The following is a 23,919-nucleotide window of genomic DNA, read 5'->3' as shown; positions in this document are numbered from 1 at the left end:
CATGTTTTGTATCTGATAAGTTTTAATTCGGAGTAAGCTACTGACAAAGAAGTTGATATTTATAAAGGTTTCCATAGTCTTGTTTAAAGGCAGCATTTTGCAAATTCTATGGTCATTGTAACGATGAGAAAGTGAAGATAACGAACAGTGATCAATCTCATAACTCCTGTAAAGAATACAAAATTAAGAGTTTGGAAAACACGGACCCCTGAATATACCAGAGGTCGGATCAAGTGCCTAGGAGAAGTATGTATCCCCTGTCGACCGGTCACACCCGCCGTGAACCCTATATCTTGATTAGTTAAAGGGAGCAATCCGTAGTCAAAATCAAGTTGTAAAGAACGGCTTAACAATAGGTGTGAAACATGTCAGACATCAAATGACTGAATGACAGGTTCTATTGGCAAACTAATCTAATTTGTATATGTAACGTGTCATTAGGTCGTAACTTGTCTGACGTGTTTCATACCAATTGTTAGTCCGTTCCTTACACAATGATTTTGACTACGGATTACTCCGTTTACCTGATAAAGATATAGGGTTCGTGGCGAGTGTGACCGATCAACAGGGGTTGCTTATTTCTCCAAGGCACCTGGTCCCGCGTTTGGTATATCCAGGGATCCGTGTTTTCCCAACTATTTAATTTTGTATTCCTTACTGGATTTATGAGATTGATCACTGTTCGTTATCTCCGCTCTTTCATGTAAGAACTGACACCGTATCTACGTGGGTGAAAAATGATCGAATTCGACGGAAAACAACATACAAACGGCATACAAACAACAAACAAACAACACACAAACAACATACAAACAACACACAAACAACATACAAACAACAAACAAACAACATACAAACAACACACAAACAACATACAAACAACATACAAACGACACACAAACAACATACAAACAGCATACAGACAACATACAAACAATATCCATGCTTCATGGTTAGGCTCGAACCCTATAACGATGAAAGAGCCTCTAGATTTTTGTATTGCCTTTGTCGAAGATTTATACCGGTATTTCAAGTACGTAAAATATGTTGTTTTAAAATCCATTTTTTCTCCAAAGTTCTCTAAAAGGCTGAAACAAAAATAAATAATTATAATAAAACAAGAAAAATAAAAGATTTAGAATTCTTGTATGAGGAATTGTGACCTAAATAGTTTAATACATGGACTCCACAGACTAATACATGGACTCCACAGACATGGACACAATAGGTTGATATATGGACACAATATATTAATACATGGACACAATAGGTTGATATTATTTGGACACAGTAGGTTGATACATGGACACAATAGGTTAATACATGGACAGGTTAATACATGCAGTGCAACGAATTCGGTACGAATGTGTACATTAATATATTTCTGTCTCTATTCGAAACAAATACGAAATGAGGTTAGAATTTCATTTTTTCATATCACTCATGTAATTCACTAGTATGTCGTAACAGAACGTTTCTCAAAATTGTGTATAAATACATGATGATAGCTAGAGTACCTGTTAAACATTACCAAATTAAATATTTCAAATCATATTTGACTGTGTTCAATGCCAAGGAACCAAGCATTGGCTCAGCATGATGTGCTAAGCTGAAGAAAAATGGAAATATCTTGAATTTTTCCAATTATTTTCGTTGAATAGATATTTCCTTCTACTCATATTGTGTAGTGTGCCATATTTTGTACGTGAATAGACTAGCTGATTTTAGAATAATTACAGAACAATGAATAATGATAATTTCTGGAACATGCTGCAAACCCCTATTTACATGTACAAATAAAGGACACATTTCAGAGCCGGTTAACAAATTCATTATTGATTGACCTTGCAAGCCCTAATTCTTATTCGATTTTCTGATTATGGAGATCATGGGGACTATTTGCTTTAACATTACCTGTAGTGTTTGAATCCACTAATATATAAGTGGAGCAGCACTGATCAAACTCTCTCGGCTAATAACCAATCAAATTGTATCTCAATAATGATTACTACAACTAAAATATAACTAATCTGAATGTGCCTAAAATATTAAATGTTACCATTCAAATTCTGTCCGAATTTCTGAATATACATGTAGCAAATCAAATTGTTTCTAAATTGCTAAATATAACCAATCAAATTGTGTCCATATTGATAGTAAATAGAGTCAAAGAAATTGTGTCTTAATTGCTATATATAGTCAATTTTATTTCGCCTAAATTATCAAATTTTCCTTAAATATAACCTTTCTACTTGTTCATGAATTTTTGTTAACATCTCCTTAAATATAAATTCTCAAAGTGTGCCATAAGTACCGTCAAACCTCCTTCTCAAAGTGTATCTTGAGTTAAATGATCTCGTTAAATCTAACTCTCCTTCTCAAAGTGTGTCTAAAGTTAAATGATCTCGTTAAATCTAACTCTCCTTCTCAAAGTGTGTCTAAAGTTAAATGATCTCGTTAAATCTAACTCTCCTTCTCAAAATGTGTCTAAAGTTAAATGATCTCGTTAAATCTAACAGAGTACTACTGTTCGTGATTTTATATCATACTCTTTCTGAAAGTGACTAGACTTTGAATTGACATCGCATTCAGATGAATACAAAAAGGTATTTATTATGTTTGATCACAAAAGTGAAAGAAAGTGAAGTACCTGGTGCTTGTCTTTAAACATAATGAAGTTTATTTACAATTATCGAACGTTTTACATGGACCACTTTTGAAAATTACATCAATAATTTTGTTGATTCTACTAAAGTCACTTTGTATTGTACAAATGTAGGTAAATACAACAGACTGAACCCATTCTCACAGATATTGTCTCAAGCAGCTTCCTCGCTATGTAAGATCTAGAAATTGAATACTTCCAGATGGAGAGAACCCATTCTCACAGATATTGTCTCAAGCAGCTTCCTCGCTATGTAAGATCTAGAAACTGAGTCTATCCCAAAGTGTAATATCTCCAAATGATATATAAAATTTGCGGAGGAGCACGTTGGATGGTATGCATTATAACAGTTTTGCATTGTACATTTCAATGTTATTGAACATTACTTGGTGTTAAACCTCTTTTGGAAAACAAAGGTCAATTGCTTCATCTGAAACAGAAGTATCTACAGACTTAACAAAACTATTCTATCATAAAGTCTATATCCTAAACTCCACGACTTAACAAAAATATTCTACACAAAGCTTATATCCTATACTCCACGACTTAACAAAAATATTCTACACAAAGCTTATATCCTAAACTCCACGACTTAACAAGAATATTCTATCACAAAGCTTATATCCTAAAATTCACGACTTAACAAAACTATTCTATCACAAAGCTTATATCCTAAACCTCAAACAGTTGGAGTTTGAATGACAATCATTCATAATGATTATACCTTTTAGCCCCTATTCGGAACTCGAAAGCCAAAATTGAAAATCTTATTGCACAAGATGTGCGCAGTTATTTGCAAATAGAATTTTATTTCAATACCAGAAAGTGCAGGTAATCATGTGCCTTTTATAAGTAGAAATTTTGTACTTTGATAAACTTTTTATTTCGAATTTGAAAATTCAGAATATAAAGGAAAAGTACTTTGTAACATTTAAAAAGTTTCCTTTACGTAATCTGATATAAGATCCAGAAATTAATTTACGTGAATCTGAATAAGACAAGCATTACCTTATATGACTCTGAATAAGACATATGTATGTATTTTATTCATATTCACGTAAAGTAAAGTAGTGTCTTATTAATGTTCACATAAAGTAAGGTATGTGTCTTATTCATATTCACATAAAGTAAGGTATGTGTCTTATTCATATTCACATAAAGTAAGGTATGTGTCTTATTCATATTCACATAAAGTAAGGTATGTGTCTTATTCATATTCACATAAAGTAAAGAATGTGTCTTATTCATATTCACATAAAGTAAGGTATGTGTCTTATTCATATTCACATAAAGTAAGGTATGTGTCTTATTCATATTCACATAAAGTAAAGAATGTGTCTTATTTATATTCACATAAAGTAAGGTATGTGTCTTATTCATATTCACATAAAGTAAGGTATGTGTCTAATTCATATTCACATAAAGTAAGGTATGTGTCTTATTCATATTCACATAAAGTAAGGTATGTGTCTTATTCATATTCACATAAAGTAAGGTATGTGTCTTATTCATATTCACATAAAGTAAGGTATGTGTCTTATTCATATTCACATAAAGTAAAGAATGTGTCTTATTCACATTCACATAAAGTATTGTCTTATCCATATTTACATAAGGTAACGTATGTGTCTTATTCATATTCACATAAAGTAAGGTAAATGTCTTATTCATATTCACATAAAGTATTGTCTTATTCATATTCTCATAAAGTATTGTCTTTTTCATATTCACATAAAGTATTGTCTTATTCATATTCACATAAAGTAATGTATTATTCATATGCACATAAAGTAAGGTATGTGTCTAATTCATATTCACATAAAGTATTTTCTTATTCATATTCACATAAAGTATTGTCTTATTCATATTCACATAAAGTATTGTCTTATTCATATTCACATAAAGTATTGTCTTATTCATATTCACAAAAAGTAAGGTATGTGTCTTATTCATATTCACATAAAGTAAGGTATGTGTCTTATTCATATTCACATAAAGTAAGGTATGTGTCTTATTCATATTCACATAAAGTAAGGTATGTGTCTTATTCATATTCACATAAAGTAAGGTATGTGTCTAATTCATATTCACATAAAGTAAGGTATGTGTCTTATTCATATTCACATAAAGTAAGGTATGTGTCTTATTCATATTCACATAAAGTAAGGTATGTGTCTTATTCATATTCACATAAAGTAAAGTAATGTCTTATTAACATTCACATAAAGTATTGTCTTATTCAGATTCACATAAAGTGATGTCTTATTCAGATTCACGTAAAGTGATATCTGTGTCCTACATGATATTATTTCTCCCATTCTTCATCTTAAGCTATTTTGATGAATCTTTCAGACAATTTATATGCTCCTGAGTACGTCCACCTTGTGTTCGTGGCTAAAGTGGAGACGTTTTCTCGTGGAGTTCTTCGTGGTTTGGCGGCGACAGATCTAGACTCCAGTAGCTGTGCCGAGGCGGGTCTATCCCAATGTTACTGCTCAAGAATTATCCACAGAATAGTGGGTGTCTCTTCCAACAACGGTGACTTCAAAATAAACCATGACACAGGAGATCTTTCATATGACGTCATGACTGAGGACAGTATCGAAGTGAATATCGCGGCGTATAATTATGATGAATATGGCTATCCCGACATTCGAGAGAACCGTATTGGTTATGCTAAAGTGAAAATACACGTCACAGACAAACCGATGCCAGATTTAGAAACACACTTATTCATTATGGAAAACGTTCCAAACATATATAACTGGAGAGAAGAAATTTTTGAAGATCACACAGGAGTAGAAAATCATCGACATCTCAGATACAGAAGACAAGCAGTAGGTTGCAATACGTCATATTGGAATTATCTAACTTCAGAACTCTTTCATATTGAAAATTCTCTCAAAACTGGCTGCTCAATATTGGCAAATAGAACTACTGTTCTATAATGATTTCATATAAACATTAAATAAAATCATGAAGTGAAAATTTTCATTCACGTCATAGATCATTATTCGTCAACACTCTTGTGGAGAATTTAATACATTGATGTGATGTCCAATGGTTGTATCTCCCATACAAAATCCTTACTAATGTTACTATTAGAATTGACAATCTAGTCACATGTCATACTGGAAATGAACAAACATTGTAGTACTGATTTAAATCACACCAAAACGTCTATCACATCGGTATGCAACAAATTCCAATACCAAACGTTAATCCTCATTTTTATCTAATGAATTATACACTGAAACCATAAGCGCGTCCATTTTGTTGTTGTTCGGCCCTGGGGTAAGATCTTAAGAGGATATGACAATCTCCCTTCCATTTCACGACTTAAATTAGGCATGGTAATGGACTGCATAGCAGTAGAAATTGAGGGGCTCCCAGGGAGTCACTCCTTTAATCACCCCATGGGCAAACCAGGAACCACTGGGTGGTCCCAGACCCCTACCTCAGTTCGCACACCCTCTATCAGAAACAGTCCCGCAGTGAAATGTAAACAACTAATTGTATCCTCCTTTTCATAGTTGCAACACAAAAGAGTTCCAGTAGCTTAGTTAATCGCGGTACAAAGTATTACGAGGATTCAATTGTTTCTACTCATTCATGATTTTTAAAAGAAAAAAAAATACCATAAGTAATAAAACTCATTTTTGTATGATTAAAATGGCTGAAATGTTGTAGTGTTTATGATCATTTTTCTTTGACAGTCTGCTATTCCTACCAATGTAACTGCTGTGATGGTTCTGACTTCCGGAGAAATTCCAAACGTGACATCTCCCGTTTATTTCTACAACTTTCTCCCTGTATCCCTGACGGTATCCATTCCGGATGGCAGTAATTTTTTGTCCATAAAAGTCTTCAGCGACCTTACGGATGCGAACAGTCCAACATTTTCCTTCTGTGATCCAGATGTAACCTTTGTAGGAAGTAATTTCTTTGGTTGGAGTCCAACTCAGTACACAACCAAACTGACGTCACCAAATATGTTACAGGTGGGAAACAATTATGACCTTACCCTGTGTTTTGATTTCTTTTAATGTAGTTCATGGTGCATAGCTAAGTACACGAAAGACTAAAGCAGTCATTTATATATCTAGGTCAACGATGTCCTTGAAGTTGACCTCAGTATCGTAACAAACGACGGCAGCGACACCACAACACCGGAAGCCAACGATATCGTTATCGAATTTTCCGCCTACGTCATGGATCCAGCAGACACTGTGTTTGATGAACCAATCAAAATTTTTGCGGACATAATATGGGACAATACAACATGGATGTTGCTTGAAAAAGACTTCCTGATAACTTACACTGTAAGTCATAGACAATATCAAACAGATTTTAGTGAGAGTAGATGATAAGACATATGTTGCTAATATTTTTATGGAACAGGATACGACAGTACATGACCCCCTAGTAACAGTGGACGGTCCCTTAAGTCTAAATCCTGGAGCCACTGGTTGCTGGACAGTAAAGACATTCATTCTTCATCCCTATGCAGACTTTTCCCTGGAGGTGGTTGGCACTATCTCGTCCTACATAGAGTTATGTTCCGCACATTACACTGGACATGGTAAAGCATTTCGCATCTGATGTTCATTTTAATGTATTAAAATCAATAAAGTATATGAGGTTTTGAAAAAAATCTTTGAGGTTTATACCTCATTTAGAAATATTCAAGTGTTCTGCGCATGATTAAATACTAGTATTATGGTTATGTAATATTGTAACGGAATAATCTTCTTCTTTTTTTTTATACAAGGAAATGCTTATATGTGTTACAACGGCTCACAGACAGGTGCGATTCCCACTGCGTCTGGAAGTGGCGGATTCTCATTTTCTTTTGGAAGGATCTACAATACAGGTACAATATACCTGTATACTATCCGTATGGGTATGATATCCATACAATATACGGGTATGATATCCATACAATACACTGGTGTGATATCCATACAATACAATGGTGTGGTATCCATACAATACACTGGTGTGATATCCATACAATACACTGGTGTGATATTCATACAATACACTGGTGTGATATGCATACAATACAATGGTGTGATATCCATACAATACACTGGTGTGATATTCATACAATACACTGGTATGATATCCATACAATACACTGGTGTGATATTCATACAATACAATGGTGTGGTATCCATACAATACACTGGTATGATATCCATACAATACACTGGTATGATATCCATACAATCCACTGGTGTGGTATTCATACAATACACTGGTGTGATATCCATACAATACACTGGTATGATATTCATACAATACACTGGTATGATATTCATACAATACACTGGTGTGGTATTCGTATAATACACTGGTGTGATATCCATACAATACACTGGTGTGATATCCATACAATACACTGGTATGATATCCATACAATCCACTGGTGTGATATTCATACAATACACTGGTGTGGTATTCATACAATACACTGGTGTGATATTCATACAATACACTGGTGTGATATCCATACAATACACTGGTGTGATATCCATACAATACACTGGTATGATATTCATACAATACACTGGTGTGATATCCATACAATACACTGGTGTGATATTCATACAATACACTGGTGTGGTATTCATACAATACACTGGTGTGATATCCATACAATACACTGGTGTGATATCCATACAATACACTGGTATGATATCCATACAATACACTGGTGTGATATCCATACAATACACTGGTGTGATATTCATACAATACACTGGTGTGATATTCATACAATACACTGGTGTGATATTCATACAATACACTGGTGTAATATCCATACAATACAATCGTGTGATATCTATACAATACACTGGTGTGATATTCATACAATACACTGGTGTGATATCCATACAATACACTGGTGGGGTATTCATACAATACACTGGTGTGATATCCATACAATACACTGGTGTGATATTCATACAATACACTGGTATGATATCCATACAATACACTGGTGTGATATCCATACAATACACTGGTGTGATATTCATACAATACACTGGTGTGATATTCGTATAATACACTGGTGTGATATTCATACAATATACCGCTCTATTATTCCTTCAATATACCAGCCTCGTATATGCAAACATTATTAAATGTACTCGCTTCTCTGTTATACCATACTCTTTTCGCAGATTTCAATGTCACTGACAATGCTGAGAAATACTTCTCCTTCCTGATCTACGGAGAAATACCTACATCGGCAGTAATTGGACAGAATTACAGTTTCACCGTCAATGTTGATCTAAGCGGAGTTTCATACACATTTCAACAGAATGTAACCGCGTCAGACGTCGCTGTACCACAAGCTGTATGTTAAGCAGCTACTTTGTCGAGTGAAATGAAACTAAATACGTTTTATTCTACACTTTATAGAATGTATATAAAATAACCATATCTATTATTTCTCTGTGTAGCCCGGTACGCCGACATTGAGCCTTTCTCCAATTTCATCAACAATCCACCAGGGTGGTAAAGAGACAATCAATGTTCAGGTCACGACGCTCGTGAATCAGACAGAAACTTACCTAGTAACTGTCAACGATCCAACACCAGCCAACGAGGTTGTTCACATTTGTGGCGCTGAACTTGGAACTGTTGGCAGTAACATAAAATGCGGTGTCAACAAATTTAACATCACTCTCATAAGCAGTGTAAGTTAACTTGCTCAGCGCAATATCGCTTGTCAAAATATCGTTAATACTACATACATTTATTCACATTTTTCTATACATTCACTTTAACACTTTTTGGATTATGCTTTAAAAGAAATTATGTTTTAACATACCTGTGGGCATTTTCACAAAAAAATATTATGACCAAGATATAATTTGTGTCTCTGTCTTATACTAGTATTCAATTGTGAAAGTTTTATCACCTGTGTATATACTTAGTTTTATCACCTGTGTATATACATGTACTTAGTTTTATCACCTGTGTATATACTTAGTTTTATCACCTGTGTATATACATGTACTTAGTTTTATCACCTGTGTATATACTTAGTTTTATCACCTGGCTGTGTAAATACTTAGTTTTGACCAAGTGAAGAATTATAAAAGAAGTACTTTTGTTTTAAAATGTTCATCTTAACCGACTCAAGTTAGCTATTCTAATTAGATAACAAATAGCCCGTCGATTATTGCCGTCGTTAACTTTCCAATTTCGATTTCATAAACTTCTCCATGTCAATTAAATCAATTTCATCAGCTTCTTCATACCAAGTAGACACATTTCTGTGAAACTTGCACATACCATCCTTAGCAGATGCGGCATATAGACCTCTAAGATTTGTTCTACATATATTTGTATAGGAAAGCAATAATTTGAACGATAAAGCAATCATTGACCTGGGCATCATTACTAATGTCGCTTTGGATCCGGATACTATGAACGACACAATCAGTTTCTCCGTCACCCTTTGTTACGTCAGCACGGGCAGTCTGAACCTAGGAGACAACATCAATATTAATGGAGAATTACAGCACGGATCCACCATCCAATCACCTCAAAGCACCACACTGGCCGTGGTGGCGGGGACACAAACTACAACGGTAATCACTCATCAATTCTTAATTAATCCAACTTATTTCTGAATGGGTGGAGATGAATTCCATTTCATTTTACAGTGTCTAAACTTTTGCTACCTCTTAAACGTATTACTACATGTGTTATTTTTATTTATACATACAGTGTATATTATGTTTATTTATACATACAGTGTATATTATGTTTATTTATACATACAGTGTATATTATGTTTATTTATACATACAGTGTATATTATGTTTATTTATACATACAGTGTATATTATGTTCCCCTCTGATATCTAAGAAAGTTGCATTGTTCCATATACCCGGTATGAACCCCTGACGATTTTTCTTGCATGTATTATATTTCTTGTACCTCATGTACCTTTTAACATGGTTTGAGCGAATAAATTGAATTGAATTGAAATTGTGAATCATATCCACGTTCAAATACTAAAACTGTATAACATCTATTCCCAGGCACCTGTTGTATCGCTGACATATGGAAATGGCTATCCAAACATTTTACCAAGAGGACACGCTGTTTATGATCTCTCTCTTACTCTGCCCCCGAACACGTATTACGAAAATGTTACTATATCCTTTATAGCGGAAAAGAATATTACATCCAAAACCACCATTTGCTCTCTTTTTGCCTTCGTGTCTGGGAATCTAACCTGCAAGAAATTCAATCCTCCTGTGTACATTCAAAACAAGGAATATAACAAATTCCAAGACAGCGGATATGTCAATATGGGATCTTTGGATAATTCCGGGAGCCAGGATGTGGTAGTTTTGGTCCGTGCTGTCGTATCCTTGGTGGACAAGGGCGCTGTCACTGGGGATTCCATCACAACCACTGCATCAGTAGCCTACAACTCTGGAAGCCTCTGGCAAGGATACATCACTTCCATAGTAGACTCTGTCAACTCTTATCCAAGCTCGGTATGTGACTGTAACACATTACATAGCGATACATTTCTCTCTGGATCTATAAAATAAACTTCAACATACAGTGCATGTGACTATTTGTACATTAAAATGCATATGATACGGCATGCTATATAAGTCATACAACACTTTGGTTAAAATAGAATTTTTAGAAACGAAAAGCAGCATATTGCGCATACTTTAGAAATAATGTGTAAACGTGATATTTTCATAATAATGGTCTGTAGCCATTTGAATGGTATATCGAGCTGAGAAGTCATGATCGAATTGGCACTTCATGCTCGTTCGATAGATCTACATGTATATGCTTTTCTCAGCTAGACATCCTCACACTGACCTCGTTAATAGACGATAAACGTATTTGTTAAGACCATAACTATTTATTATTGCAGACGGTCCAGTATTCCCTAACTTCGTCTCAAGTAATAGCTGCACCCAACGGAGGAGGCGTGGAGTTCGAACTGTCTGCCGAATTGCCAGTCGGTGTCATCACCAAGCTAACGATTGAGGCTACTGCTGCCCATACAGAACTGTCCGTCTGTCGAGTTTACGTTAAATCCACTGGCGCAAATGTACCATGTGTCTCAGATGGTTCCTGGATGTCCCACACAAAATATGCTACCGGTGGTGGTAATTCAGCGACAAGTTTTCATCTGCCATCAGTGACTAATTCTGGTAGGCTTGAACTGGAATAAAAAATGCCCTATCAACATTTCTAAAATTGGTACTTACGTATTACATATGCTTACACATTTATCTTGACAGGAAAGCTCCCCTTTACGTCAGACAACAGCATTACATTTGGGATTGTGGTCTTGGTACGCGATGGGTATGACTTCGGTAACCTGGGAAATTCGTATTTTGATCTCACCATTTCTCACACAGACGACTGGACGACTGGAACAAAGGCTGCACAAGTTTATGTCAATTCCAGCGACTCATTCACTGTAAATTTTGATATTGCTTCCTACTATTTTTATTTGAAAATGTTTCCCTAATATGATGTACATGTAACTCCAGAAATGATACCCCAATTAAAAAAACAATTTCATGTTTTGAAAAGATATCAAAGGCAAACACATTGGAAATATAAAATTTTGAAAATGAAATCAAATTGATTTTATAACAAGATGTATGATAAAGCGACACGATTTAATCGTAACGTCAAATCAAGCGACACCATTGAAATAGATTTCTAAAATTTCTAATTATTGTAACGAAATATCTTTTAAGGTCATGCGATGTTTCTCAATGAATACATAATTTTTCGTGACATTTCAGGCATAATTCACTTGCATCATATCTATGATTTGTTAAGTGGTGTACAGGAAATAAATCATTTCAGAGGAATGACATCATGTGATATGGTACATGATCAAATCTTCTATAACGGACTTCGAGCGTATAGGGATCGATCACATAACCAACTACATTTTACATCCCAATTAATAGAAATAATGTCTTATTTCTCTAAATAGAATAATGAATAATATTTCAACGTATCGCTGTACCCTTGGGTAGATCAACCTTATGGTTCGTTGTATATTGTTTAATGTCCCACCCAACAATTTTTCACTCATATGGAGACGTCACCATTGCCGTTCACCGGGCTGCAAAATTTAGGCCTATGCTTGGTGCTTACGACCTTTGAGTAGGGAGGGATCTTTATCGTGCCACACCTGCTGACCTCGGTTTTTTCGGTCTCATCCGAAGGACCGCCCCATGTAGTCGCCTCTTAAGACAATCAAGGGGTACCGAGGACCTATTTCAACCCGGATCCTGACGATATTCCTTAGAGTTCGTAAAAATATGATTGACCGAAATTGTAAGATCTGTCTTTTCTCAGAGAGAGGAGTTAAGATATGCAAATGTTATTCATTTGATACTGAAGTCCATCTGGAATGCACGATGAAATGAACTGTACTTCTGTTGCAGACTGCTTCCCCTGTTCTGGAGGTGGTTTATCCATCCGGGGTAAATGTGATCAAAGGATCGACCATATCCGTCCGCGCAAAGGTCTTCACATCTCCCAATTCGGTGACGGACTATAAAATAGATTTTGATGTGACTTCCACGGGGATGCACATTTGTGATGCAAACTTTTTATGGAGTGGAAAACATGTGTGTGTCGAAAAAGTGAATAAAACATTGGTCGAGGGCACAAATAATGGAACCTATTTATCAGCTTCCCTTCAATTCGGCAACATCATCAACTGGGATCTTGGTGGTTCCACGGTAGAGGTTGATGCCAATGCGGTAAATATCATCAGTTACACAATCAACCAGTGACGTATATTTCACTGTTCATTAACATACAATTTCTGAATGAATTTCTGAAGTCATGAATTTTGGAATTTATACAAAATCTGCATATATTTATAGTTTGTAGTTGAAGTAACTTTAGCCATTGCAAATGATCCCAGTGTGATTGTGGGAGACTCGCTGGCCTGCAGTATAGTCCTTACTCACAGCTTATCCACGACTCTTTCAGATTCAGCGTCCTTGACAGTTGTATCTACGCCAACAAATGTATGTTTTTGTACTTGACGACTGAATTGGGCTCAGTTTTGATAGTCTTATACGGACGACGGACGTTTGCGTAAAATAATTTTTTGAATACATTTTCAACAATACATTGAGAGAATAGCATTTATTTTTACTGCTTTATAGGTTTATACAAACATCGCTGTGACCAATAACCCGCCGAATGCTGGATTGGTGTATGCTTTCATAAGCGACTACGTGACGTGGGGTGTGGATCTTCATCTCCCTACAACCACTGACCGGTACGTCATGACCATCACAATGCCATACTCTGCTGGAGAGGCTCACTTCACGGTTATAAACGCAACATATGTAGCATCTGGAAAAAACATCGGATGTTCCCAAAACACGACTGTGACAGCCACACTGGCGTCTGCTTTACCTACGTCACAGATGACCCAAATGACGGTTGACTTGGGCGTCATCTCTAACACGGGTAAACATCAATGAAGCTTTTTATAAAATATCAAAATACTAAATATTTTTAGTTCGCTATTTTCACTATAGCAATTGAAACTGCAGTAAATATAACATAGTTATAGCATTTATTTAAAATGATGTTCTAAATAGTGAATATTAACTGTGTTGATAAATTTGGGCACGGAATGAACGGAAAACCATGAATGAAGGATTTAGAGCTATGTATTTCTTATATTTTCCCAGGTTCTGAATTCAGATTTGAAAATGACAGCGTTACGCAGTTTCATTTCACTTTCCAAGTCACGGATCACCCAGGAAACACACATGGATCTGTACACTTTTTCACTGTCTCAGTAGCCGGTGACAATGGAGGATTCGCCACTGCAACCGGAAATGTGACCATACAAGTGAGCGGTGCTGAAATTGCGCAGTTAGAATTCAACACATGGACCGACACTTTTCACCATACACAAAGATCTTCGGGGTAAATGATCAACTGTAGAACCAAATTAAATCATTTACATGGAGATCAATTCTCGTATCGAGTTTGGGTGTAGACCTAGTTTACCGCTAGTTTAACCAGAAATTTATGCTCTCTTTCGTTTCAGCCACGAACTAACATTGTATGGAAGGCTTAATCTAGTTAATACTTCAAGTGCACATGCTTCGTCCGTTGTCGTTCACTACCTATTGCCAACTTACACAGCCTTTGTGGCTGTTAATGAATGGACAGTTCTTCAACCAAATGCAGCAGTTACCGTCGCTGGTGGTGTCGATTTAACGGTAAAATTATAACGGTCTATTTTGTCATGAATCATAGATATTGTAAACAATCAATGCATTTCTATAATACTTTAATGTATTTACAGTATCCCGTGATTACCTTTACGGATTTCCCGACGTTTTCGCTGAATATTTCCATTGATCCAAACTCGGAATTCGAAACCGGAAGCGTGAATATACACACAGTCATACCGGCGGAAGTCACGTACATGTCGTACCAAAGACCAGACAGAGACGACTTTAATATGCACAATACGTTGTTAGAGTTAGTGGAGTTCGGATTTGGTTCAGTGGGCAAGTGAACCTACTTGTAATACATACAACCGATTTTTCGTTGTAGTCAATATATATATATATATATATATTATTTATGAATTTCAGTTTGCGACAAGATGATAGGAACAGATACACCAGCCCTTCTTGATTCCCAAATCTCTGCTTCCTCTGAACAGAACATGGCCTTTAACATTAAGAAGTCGTCAGTCTCCGGATGGAGACCAAAGAAGAGAGGCAAACCTTTCTGTAATCACGAGTTCGTACTGGTACGTGATCAAGCATTCTGTATTGTCAGGGCCCTCTCAAACAACCTGTAGTGATGATGTTGAGACCCTGCAATTATCAGGGGTGCGCATTGAAGATGTTGGGCGCTGTACTTATCACTTTATACGTGTGTCTAATGTACATGGTGACACGGGTGTCTTCAGAATTTTTCAACTTTGCACATCATAATCAGCATGAAAACTGATGATGAAGGTTATGACGAAGTTATGGATGAAAGTTGATGATGAATGCTGCAGATGAAAGCTGATGAATAAGGTTTATCATGAAAGTTAATGATGAAGGCTGATGATGAGAATGCAAATGATGGAGGTGCATATTTAACTACCCTTGGTGTTTTAGACATGATTTAGCGCAATTTAAATACGATGTCAAAATGTACTGACGTCATTGTTTTCTTTCTGACTACGTGTGAAATATGTGTTGACAAAGCATGAATCATACAGATAAAGCTATTCGAATATGCCCGAGTCTAAATCAATCAAGTATATGAATTTGAATTTCAACCTATTCCTTCCATCTTCAGGGGATGATATCAAATAGTTTACGGTGCATAAGTTGTTGCATAACACCATAATAGATGCATTGACCATGTTAGTTTGGAAACCAAAAAATATCCTAATTATTAATACAGATGTACCTTGTAAGCATTACATTTATTTTTGCAGATACACTTTGTTGATAGAATGAAAATAATCGGTTTCTCGGTCTTCTCCGCGGGAAATGATAATGATGATTACGTCACCAGTTTGACACTACAGTATAGCGATGATGGGCATTTCTGGACCTACGTGGGCAATAACGATACGGACATTAAGGTAAGCTGTTTATCATAATTTATCAAAGCTTTTTACGAACATGGAATTCAATTCCTGGATATTTACCTAGACTTTCACTTTCGTATTTTAGTGGTTTACTGTGGCCTTTAACAGTACTAAGACTGTTAACGACGCCTTCAAATTTTCATTGAATGTTTCTGAGGAATTCACAGCAGCTTATGTTAGAATCATCCCTAAATCAGGGAACACTCGAACTTGTGACCCTGCCATCCGAGTGGAATTCGAAGGCTGCAGAATGGGTGCCAATACCGTCAACAGTAAGACTACATAGATCTTGCATATCTATCTTTGACTCGGACTTATAGTTTGATGAGCTGAAGGAATAATATCTATATGGTAGCATGGTGATTATACATGTACATGTTTACGGCAATTATTTTAGGTACGGGACCAGATACCCCGGCTTTCTCTGTGCCTGACAGATCTTTTCTTACAGACACAATAACTGGAGTAATGTTCGCGTGTGTCCAAAGCGGAGTAGAGTAAGTAGGCTGTGAAACCTTTTGGGAAATTACTAAAATATTGGCTGACGTCGTCCAAAATATGTCTTAAATTTCTGCTATCTCTGTCTTTTTCAGGGGGGAGAATATGTGTTCCATGTCTACTGATAATGGAACCTCTTGGGAAGGTAGGTCAAGGCAAAATAATGGTGAAGGAGGTCTATCTTTTGTTAAAATGAAAAGGTGAAGATAACGAACAGTGATTAATCTCATAACTCCTATAAAGAATACAAAATTAAGAGTTGGACAAACACGGACCCCTGGACATACCAGATGTGAGATTATGTGTCTAAGACGAGTAAACATCCCCTGTCGACCGGTCACATCCGCTATATCTTGATCATGTAAGCGTACCCAGTATGTAAAGAGCGGTCTAACAATTGGTATGACACGCGTCAGATAGCATTTGACCCAATTACAGGTTGTCTTGGTAAATTATCTAATTTACCATTATAACGACCATAGAATTTGCGAAATGTGGACTTTAAACGAGATTCTTTAAACCCCTGTATTTTTTGTCAGAAGTCTGCTTTGATTTATAAACTGATCATACGCAGAACAAGATCTTGCTTATCGAATCAGTTGAGAGAATTAAACATCAGATACAGGTGATACTGAATATTGCTACATAAATATGGGAAGTTGACGATGGAGAAGGTAAAGTCGTCCCGTTTGTCAAGTTGAGTTGTTAGTTTGCCGTTAACATCTGTGTTCAATAAAGTATGAAGCAGATGTGGAAGACTGGTTTCTTTTATTTTGAATTCACATGGATATATTGAATCCGATATGTGAATGAAAATGATTATTATTTATAGATAAAACGTCGTCGATATATCTAAATATCGAGTTGACGGTCACAGCATGGGACGTTTTTCCTCTTATGTAGAAGCTTTTGAATAAATTCTGCCTCGTAAGAATATATCGTAGGTCAGCTAATAAAGGAACACAATTCATGCCCATGGGAATTCCAACAAGCTGCTAGATCAGAAAACTATGATAATATTGTCATGGGGAACCCCAGCATCTTTTTATACGCTCGTCTTAAGACGGGACGTATTATGGTATGGCGTTCATGTCCGTCCGTCTGTCCGTCCGTCTGTTAGCTTTTTCGTGTCCGACCCGTAACTTAAATACTACAAGGCCTAGAATCATCAAACTTTGTCTTTAGATACATCTTGGGTAGAAGGTGTGTCGCACATTAAAACCAGGTCACTGTGACTTTTCATTAAGAAGATATGGCCATATATGGCAAAAACTTGTCCGGCTCATAACTTGAAAACTATTAGACCTAGAATCACCAAATTTGGTCAACTAATGCATCTTAGGTAGAAGGTGTGTCACATCCTACTTTAAGGTCACTGTGACATTTAATTAAGGTGATAATAAAAAAAAAATGTTTTAATGGGTACAATCTATACTGTTAACAATATGTGACGGGCGTATCATGTGCCGTGGCGGTGCACTTTATTTAAAAATATAAACTTCAGAAAACTAGTGCGTAGAATCAGGGTAGTGTTTATCAAAGTAATTGTTTGAATGCCTGATCACTAGATATTGATATTTCCTTTTTTAATAATTTCGTGAGGAGCAAAGATATACGCTTGTAAGAACACTTACTGGATCCAGCAATGTTTCCATGTTTGTGAAGGTTTTTGTTAAGTTTAAGAATCCAGTATGGGCACAGTAACTCATTATCCATTTGTTCCATTGACTGGGATATTAAAGGTGCTTAAACTGAAGCGTGATTTTGAAGAATTTCATCTTTTGAAAGGGAAATAACTCCTAATGATTGTGGATTCAGATTTTGGGGGATTAAAGCTCATCCTCAAAGTGAGGTTACCAGAAACTTTCTAAAGGGCTTCAAGCAACATACAATCGTAAAATGCTAACCGAGATACATATCTCTCCCTAACTTGAATTATTTATTACTGGTCACGAGGCCTGACTATGGTTAGGATTTTCTGCAAGTCTCATAGACGTTTGTCAAAAAGATAGATATCTTCACAAATATTAACGATTTACACTTCCCTTTGTTAACTAGAAGTAGATGGCGTTGGGGATATAGAAGGCGTGGTAACGAATACATCCACCCTGGTTGGAATCTCTCAAGACGGAATGGCGCAGCTCTGTAGTGATGATGATGGTGTCACGTGGACCAGCTGTCAAGGAATTGACGTCACTGAGATTAAGTCAGAGATGAATTATCTAGCCAGTAAACAACAACCATTCGATGATTTCAGTGCATCCACAGATGACACAATGCTTTCCACTTATGGTTTCAGCCATCCAGAGTTCGATGTCACAGGTGCGCTTAATATTTCAAAAACGTCTTTAATACCAGTTACCAAATTCGTTTTATGAATACACTACGTCTTTAATACCAGTTACCAAATTCGTTTTATGAATACACTACGTAGATTTTCAAAATATGAAATGCACATATTTTTTTTACAGGAACAATGAGCGGTATAAAAGTCCGGCAATTGGGGAGCGGATCCTGGGCCACTGCGTCCTGGTGGGGTTCGTCGGATTGGTCTTTGCTATAGCAGCATTCATCAATTCCCTTCACACAAATATCTGAGCAGCTAGATGGAAATACAGTAGCACAGAAAAAAATCCTTTCAAATTTCGATTTATTTGTGGACAAGAACAATAATTTATGAGAAGTGTTATGAAGTGCCATGAACTGCACTGTTCGTCCTGTGGTCTCAGTTTGTTAATATACGTATCTCTGTAAAAACGACGTTTACCTTTTCCTAAATAATGACTGTAGAAAAACATGCAATTACATAAAGTCATTGCTGAGAACACTAAAATACATGGAATTTGACTTTTTAATTTTTAAAATCTCTTTATCTTCTTTCTAATAATTACTGCAATAAATTATAAACATATGTGGGGATGAAATACTAGAACTACTTTAACGAAGTGCCAATTACCTCGGTACTGAACAGTGTAGCAATTTCAGACACTGCATTCCTCCAAACAGGCTCCCCAATCTCTGCAGCTGAACGTCACATAACACTGTGCTGGGTTACTGGATCTTCTGACTGCTTTATTCTCGTTGTGTATGTATTTTGGGGTCACCTGAGTCACACAGGTTTTGTTATCGTCCATCGTGCATAACAATTGAACATTTTAAACTTCTTGATAACTACCATTCCAATTATTTTCAAATTTGGTATGAAGCATCTTAGGGACAAGGAGGCATAAATGGTAAATTTCAGGACACCCCCCCCCCCCCCAGAGCCTTATGGGCGGAGAAAATGGTCAAATATATACCAATTTTCAAAAAATCTTTTTCTTAATAATTGTAGATTTCAAACTCCCCACGGTAAAGGTTCAGACTCCAGGATGGGGCCAAACTTGATATATAGTGTTTACGTGCAAAACATTTAGATAACATCGTCTTTAATGCTATTTATACTAAATTAAAACTGAGTAGATATTTAGAAAGAGCAGGTACCGTTTACATTATGTAAACAGCTCTTGTCACGATTAAACCTATCTTCTCTGAAATCTGAATGATTTTATGTAATATTATCAATAAATAAACACACTTCTAAATTCGTGGGGGTGGGGTATCTCAATGAATTGTGTTTTCATAGATCTACAATTGCATGTGATATAATGATTATATGTTATAAATATGTGCCAAGTTTTGTAATTTATTGATAAATTCTGTTTGTTTTTCATAGTTGTTAGAATTTATTATGTTTTATCTTCATTGAAATGTTTACGAACAGCTGTCTCGCTGACGACAGAGAAGCGGCTCCTTTGCTATGCCCCAGAGTTGCGGAGGGATATAAAAACGTGTCTTTTTGACACGTAGCCATCCGTAGTCAAAATCAGTGTACCACGAACGGTCTAACAATCGGTATGAAAGACGTTAGACAGCATTTGACCCAATGAGCAGTTGTATTTGCCACCTAGATCGTCATAACGACCATAGAATTTGCGAAATGCTGACTCTTTCTAAGTTCGTTGAGCTTATATGGCCGACGGACACACCGCAGGTGTATAAACGCTTTTGAGAATGGGTCATATCAAATCTTAGTAAATGAGTTGAAATTTAGCGCATATCATCATTGGACAATCATGTGAAACAAAGAGAATAGTGTTTAGTTGATGGTATTTTGACCGAACTGATATAGAATAGAAGTATTGCAATATAATGACAATTCATGACTTTTACCCAGAGTAAAGGCTGTGTATTTAAAGTTACACAAAGGGAAACGACAATTAAGGCAACTCGGAAAATGCGTATTGATATGAAAAAAACCCAACAACACCATAGCATTCGACCTAATGACACGTTACATAGCAAATAAGATCAAAGAATTAACGGAATGCAAATGAAATTTTTGAAACCCCTATAGCATTAATATATTCATCAGTGGCCTGCCTCGGTTTAATAAAAAAAAAATCATACGCGAAATATGTTCTTGCGTTTCGAATCAGTTGAGAGACATAAACACCATATATGTAGCTGATAATAGAATGAAAGGTGAAGATAACAAACAGTGATCAATCTCATTAGCAATACAATATAGACAGTTGGGCAAACACGTACCCCTGGACACACCAGGAGTAGGCATCACCTGTCGACCGGTCACACCCGCTGTGAGCCCTATATCTTGATCAGGTCAACGGAGATATCCGTAGTCAAAATAAGTGTGCCACGAACGGTCTAACAATCGGAATGAAACACGTCAGACAGCATTTGACCCAATGATAGGTTGTATTTACCACCTAGATCGTCATAACGACCATAGAATTTGCAAATTGCTGACTCTAAACGAGACTGTCAAAAACCCCTGTGCCATCAACTTGTTTGTCAGTAGCTTGCCTCGATTTAAAAACTGACCATATGCAGAACAAGCTCTTGCGTATCGAATCAGTTGAGAGATATAAACTCTACATGTAGGTACATAAATATGGGGAAGTTGACGATGGAGAAGCTGAAGTCATCCCGTTTGTCATAAAGTTGAGTTGCCAATAAAAGCAGGTATAGAAACTGTAGTGGCTTTTATTTCGAGTTTACTGGGGTACATAATTATGTATATATAGTTGCAATAATGTAGCCCTCTCCGATTTTGTTATTCTGACATTTTCTGGAAAGGGCTACAATTCCATAGGAGCTTCGTAATGGTGCAAAGTATTTTTATGAATTTGCAGCGTGCAACCGTGGTTTCCGAATTTAGACTGATCTACTTGCTCAAAATACTGATTAGCGATGTGGGTCCTTTCGGTGATGAGCGATGTGGGTCCTTTCGGTTTTATTCCGAGACATTGAACAGCGATAGACAGTAAAATGATTTGAGAAAAGGATTAGTTCAAAGGATTAGCTATTTTACAACGAAACAATAAAATCACGTGCAATTCTAGCAAATTTTGATCAACTCAAAATTACTCACTTCAATTAGTCAATATTGCTCAATTTTTGTCTTTGCTCAATCTTTATAGATGAGAATACTGTAGCGGAAGTAAGGGTACAGATGAGCAATGCCTCATTCCTATGTAAAGTATTTGATAAGGTTATATCATTAGGAAAGACTTATTCAGTCACGTCTATACTTTACCGCTCTCTTTTCTGCTCGTTGTTTTGTCGGTCACGATCTATGTAGACGACATGGTTTCACAGTATCTATAATCTACGGCTTCGATCTGATTGGATTTTGACTGAGCATTTTGATTTGCTAAAACTTATATATTTGATACGTCAATGTATTGGTAGCTTTTAATCATTTCCATATTCTCAGCTTTAGCTCGAATAAAGAAATATATATCACACAGAGATAATACTAAATTTGTTTCATTACCCATGCCTCAATAAAAATATGCGTCATCGCATAGCTCAACATTGGAGAGGTTTTTCAAATGCTTTTGATATGAACATTTCAAATAATTACAAGGTATATATTACAAATTAAACTCGTTTCACTGCTGTTTCCTCACAGCTTTCAACAATGCTTGCAGAGGGAAAACTACATTAATTTGTTAACGTAACAAGTCAATGACAAGAAAATCTTATATAGCATCGATTCCTCTACTAGCTGTATCGCCTTATAGTCCTTCCACGTTATCTACCCACCTTGTAATTGTCCAACGAGTCTACTTCTGAGCTGGTTGCAACGTCTGTGTCCACACATCCACTCTTTCGATACAGTCAAGACGACTTCGCTCTAAACCAAACACAGATGGATGCAAATTCGCAGCCATACGTCGATGAGGTACATGTAACTCCGAAGTTGCATGTTCAATTTGCACTATTTTCGGTAAATAGCTGGCCACTACTTATGATGATACTCTCTTGGATGACGGAATATTACTTTGCGGGACTTTAGGTGTAACAACTGATAAAGTAGTTAAATTGTATCCTGGTACCTCCTGTACTGAAGGCATCACCGGTTTCGGAGGTGGAACAAACACCTTAGCAGGTTGAGTCGGCTTCCTCACAGGTACATAGTCACATCCAGTGAATGAAGAAGTGGTCCCCTTCGTGAAGTCTGCATCACTGTCGGTACTTTGATCTCCCAAGATGTCACCGAGATTCCATGGATCATTTTTAGCCCACTCTCCATCGGACTCCTTGGCCTTGGTCTCATCATGCCGTTTCCGATGCCTATTCAAATTCGCCAGTATGTTAATGCCTGCTGTACAAATGTACTTCTTTTCCATCTTTTGTAAACCACAGCTTACTAAATGTTCCTTCATGGTTCCCAGATAATACGTTTTGAATGGACACATGGGGCACTTAAATTCCTTCTTGGGAGTAAGTAGTCTTTGTATTTGGAGGCATTTTTTGTAAAAGAAATAACGATTCCAAAATGTTTCATAATCTGAGAGCCATTTGGTGGTTTTCTTAATCTTACTTCAAGAAAAAGACATCGCTTATTTAGGATTTTGTTTATTAACTCATAACTCTTATCGTTATTATCTTTGTACCCTTCTTCTGAGTCAGATTGATGCATTCTTTCTGGTATTGAATCATGAGTTTTCTTTTTCAACAAATTTCTCGTGTGTCAGTTTATGTCTTCTTTTGAGGCGGATTCTGTCAACATTTTTACCT

At 36.3% G+C, this 23,919-nt stretch overlaps 1 protein-coding gene across 1 annotated transcript in view; it reads left to right on the top strand.

Annotated features, from left to right (window-relative positions):
- LOC125655909 (uncharacterized) overlaps positions 1-20,540 on the top strand; it is a 32,174-nt gene extending 11,634 nt beyond the window's left edge. Inside the window, exons 4-27 of the mRNA XM_048886443.2 lie at positions 5,018-5,502; positions 6,382-6,666; positions 6,772-6,987; positions 7,067-7,247; positions 7,437-7,538; positions 8,857-9,032; positions 9,139-9,375; positions 10,036-10,275; positions 10,733-11,197; positions 11,596-11,878; positions 11,969-12,150; positions 13,139-13,459; positions 13,586-13,732; positions 13,874-14,183; positions 14,411-14,651; positions 14,776-14,950; positions 15,037-15,244; positions 15,332-15,492; positions 16,177-16,326; positions 16,418-16,604; positions 16,730-16,829; positions 16,926-16,975; positions 18,889-19,152; positions 19,302-20,540. Of these exons, the coding sequence (XP_048742400.2) occupies positions 5,018-5,502; positions 6,382-6,666; positions 6,772-6,987; positions 7,067-7,247; positions 7,437-7,538; positions 8,857-9,032; positions 9,139-9,375; positions 10,036-10,275; positions 10,733-11,197; positions 11,596-11,878; positions 11,969-12,150; positions 13,139-13,459; positions 13,586-13,732; positions 13,874-14,183; positions 14,411-14,651; positions 14,776-14,950; positions 15,037-15,244; positions 15,332-15,492; positions 16,177-16,326; positions 16,418-16,604; positions 16,730-16,829; positions 16,926-16,975; positions 18,889-19,152; positions 19,302-19,393 (5,258 nt within the window). The 3' untranslated portion in view covers positions 19,394-20,540. The remainder of the gene's footprint in view (positions 1-5,017; positions 5,503-6,381; positions 6,667-6,771; positions 6,988-7,066; positions 7,248-7,436; positions 7,539-8,856; positions 9,033-9,138; positions 9,376-10,035; positions 10,276-10,732; positions 11,198-11,595; positions 11,879-11,968; positions 12,151-13,138; positions 13,460-13,585; positions 13,733-13,873; positions 14,184-14,410; positions 14,652-14,775; positions 14,951-15,036; positions 15,245-15,331; positions 15,493-16,176; positions 16,327-16,417; positions 16,605-16,729; positions 16,830-16,925; positions 16,976-18,888; positions 19,153-19,301) is intronic.
- Positions 20,541-23,919: the final 3,379 nt, after the last annotated feature.

This window comes from Ostrea edulis, chromosome 7 (genome assembly GCF_947568905.1).
Source record: "Ostrea edulis chromosome 7, xbOstEdul1.1, whole genome shotgun sequence".
NCBI classification, from domain to species: domain Eukaryota; kingdom Metazoa; phylum Mollusca; class Bivalvia; order Ostreida; family Ostreidae; genus Ostrea; species Ostrea edulis.
Note: the sequence above shows the minus strand (reverse complement) of the source record. Positions and strands in the feature narration are given on the sequence as shown.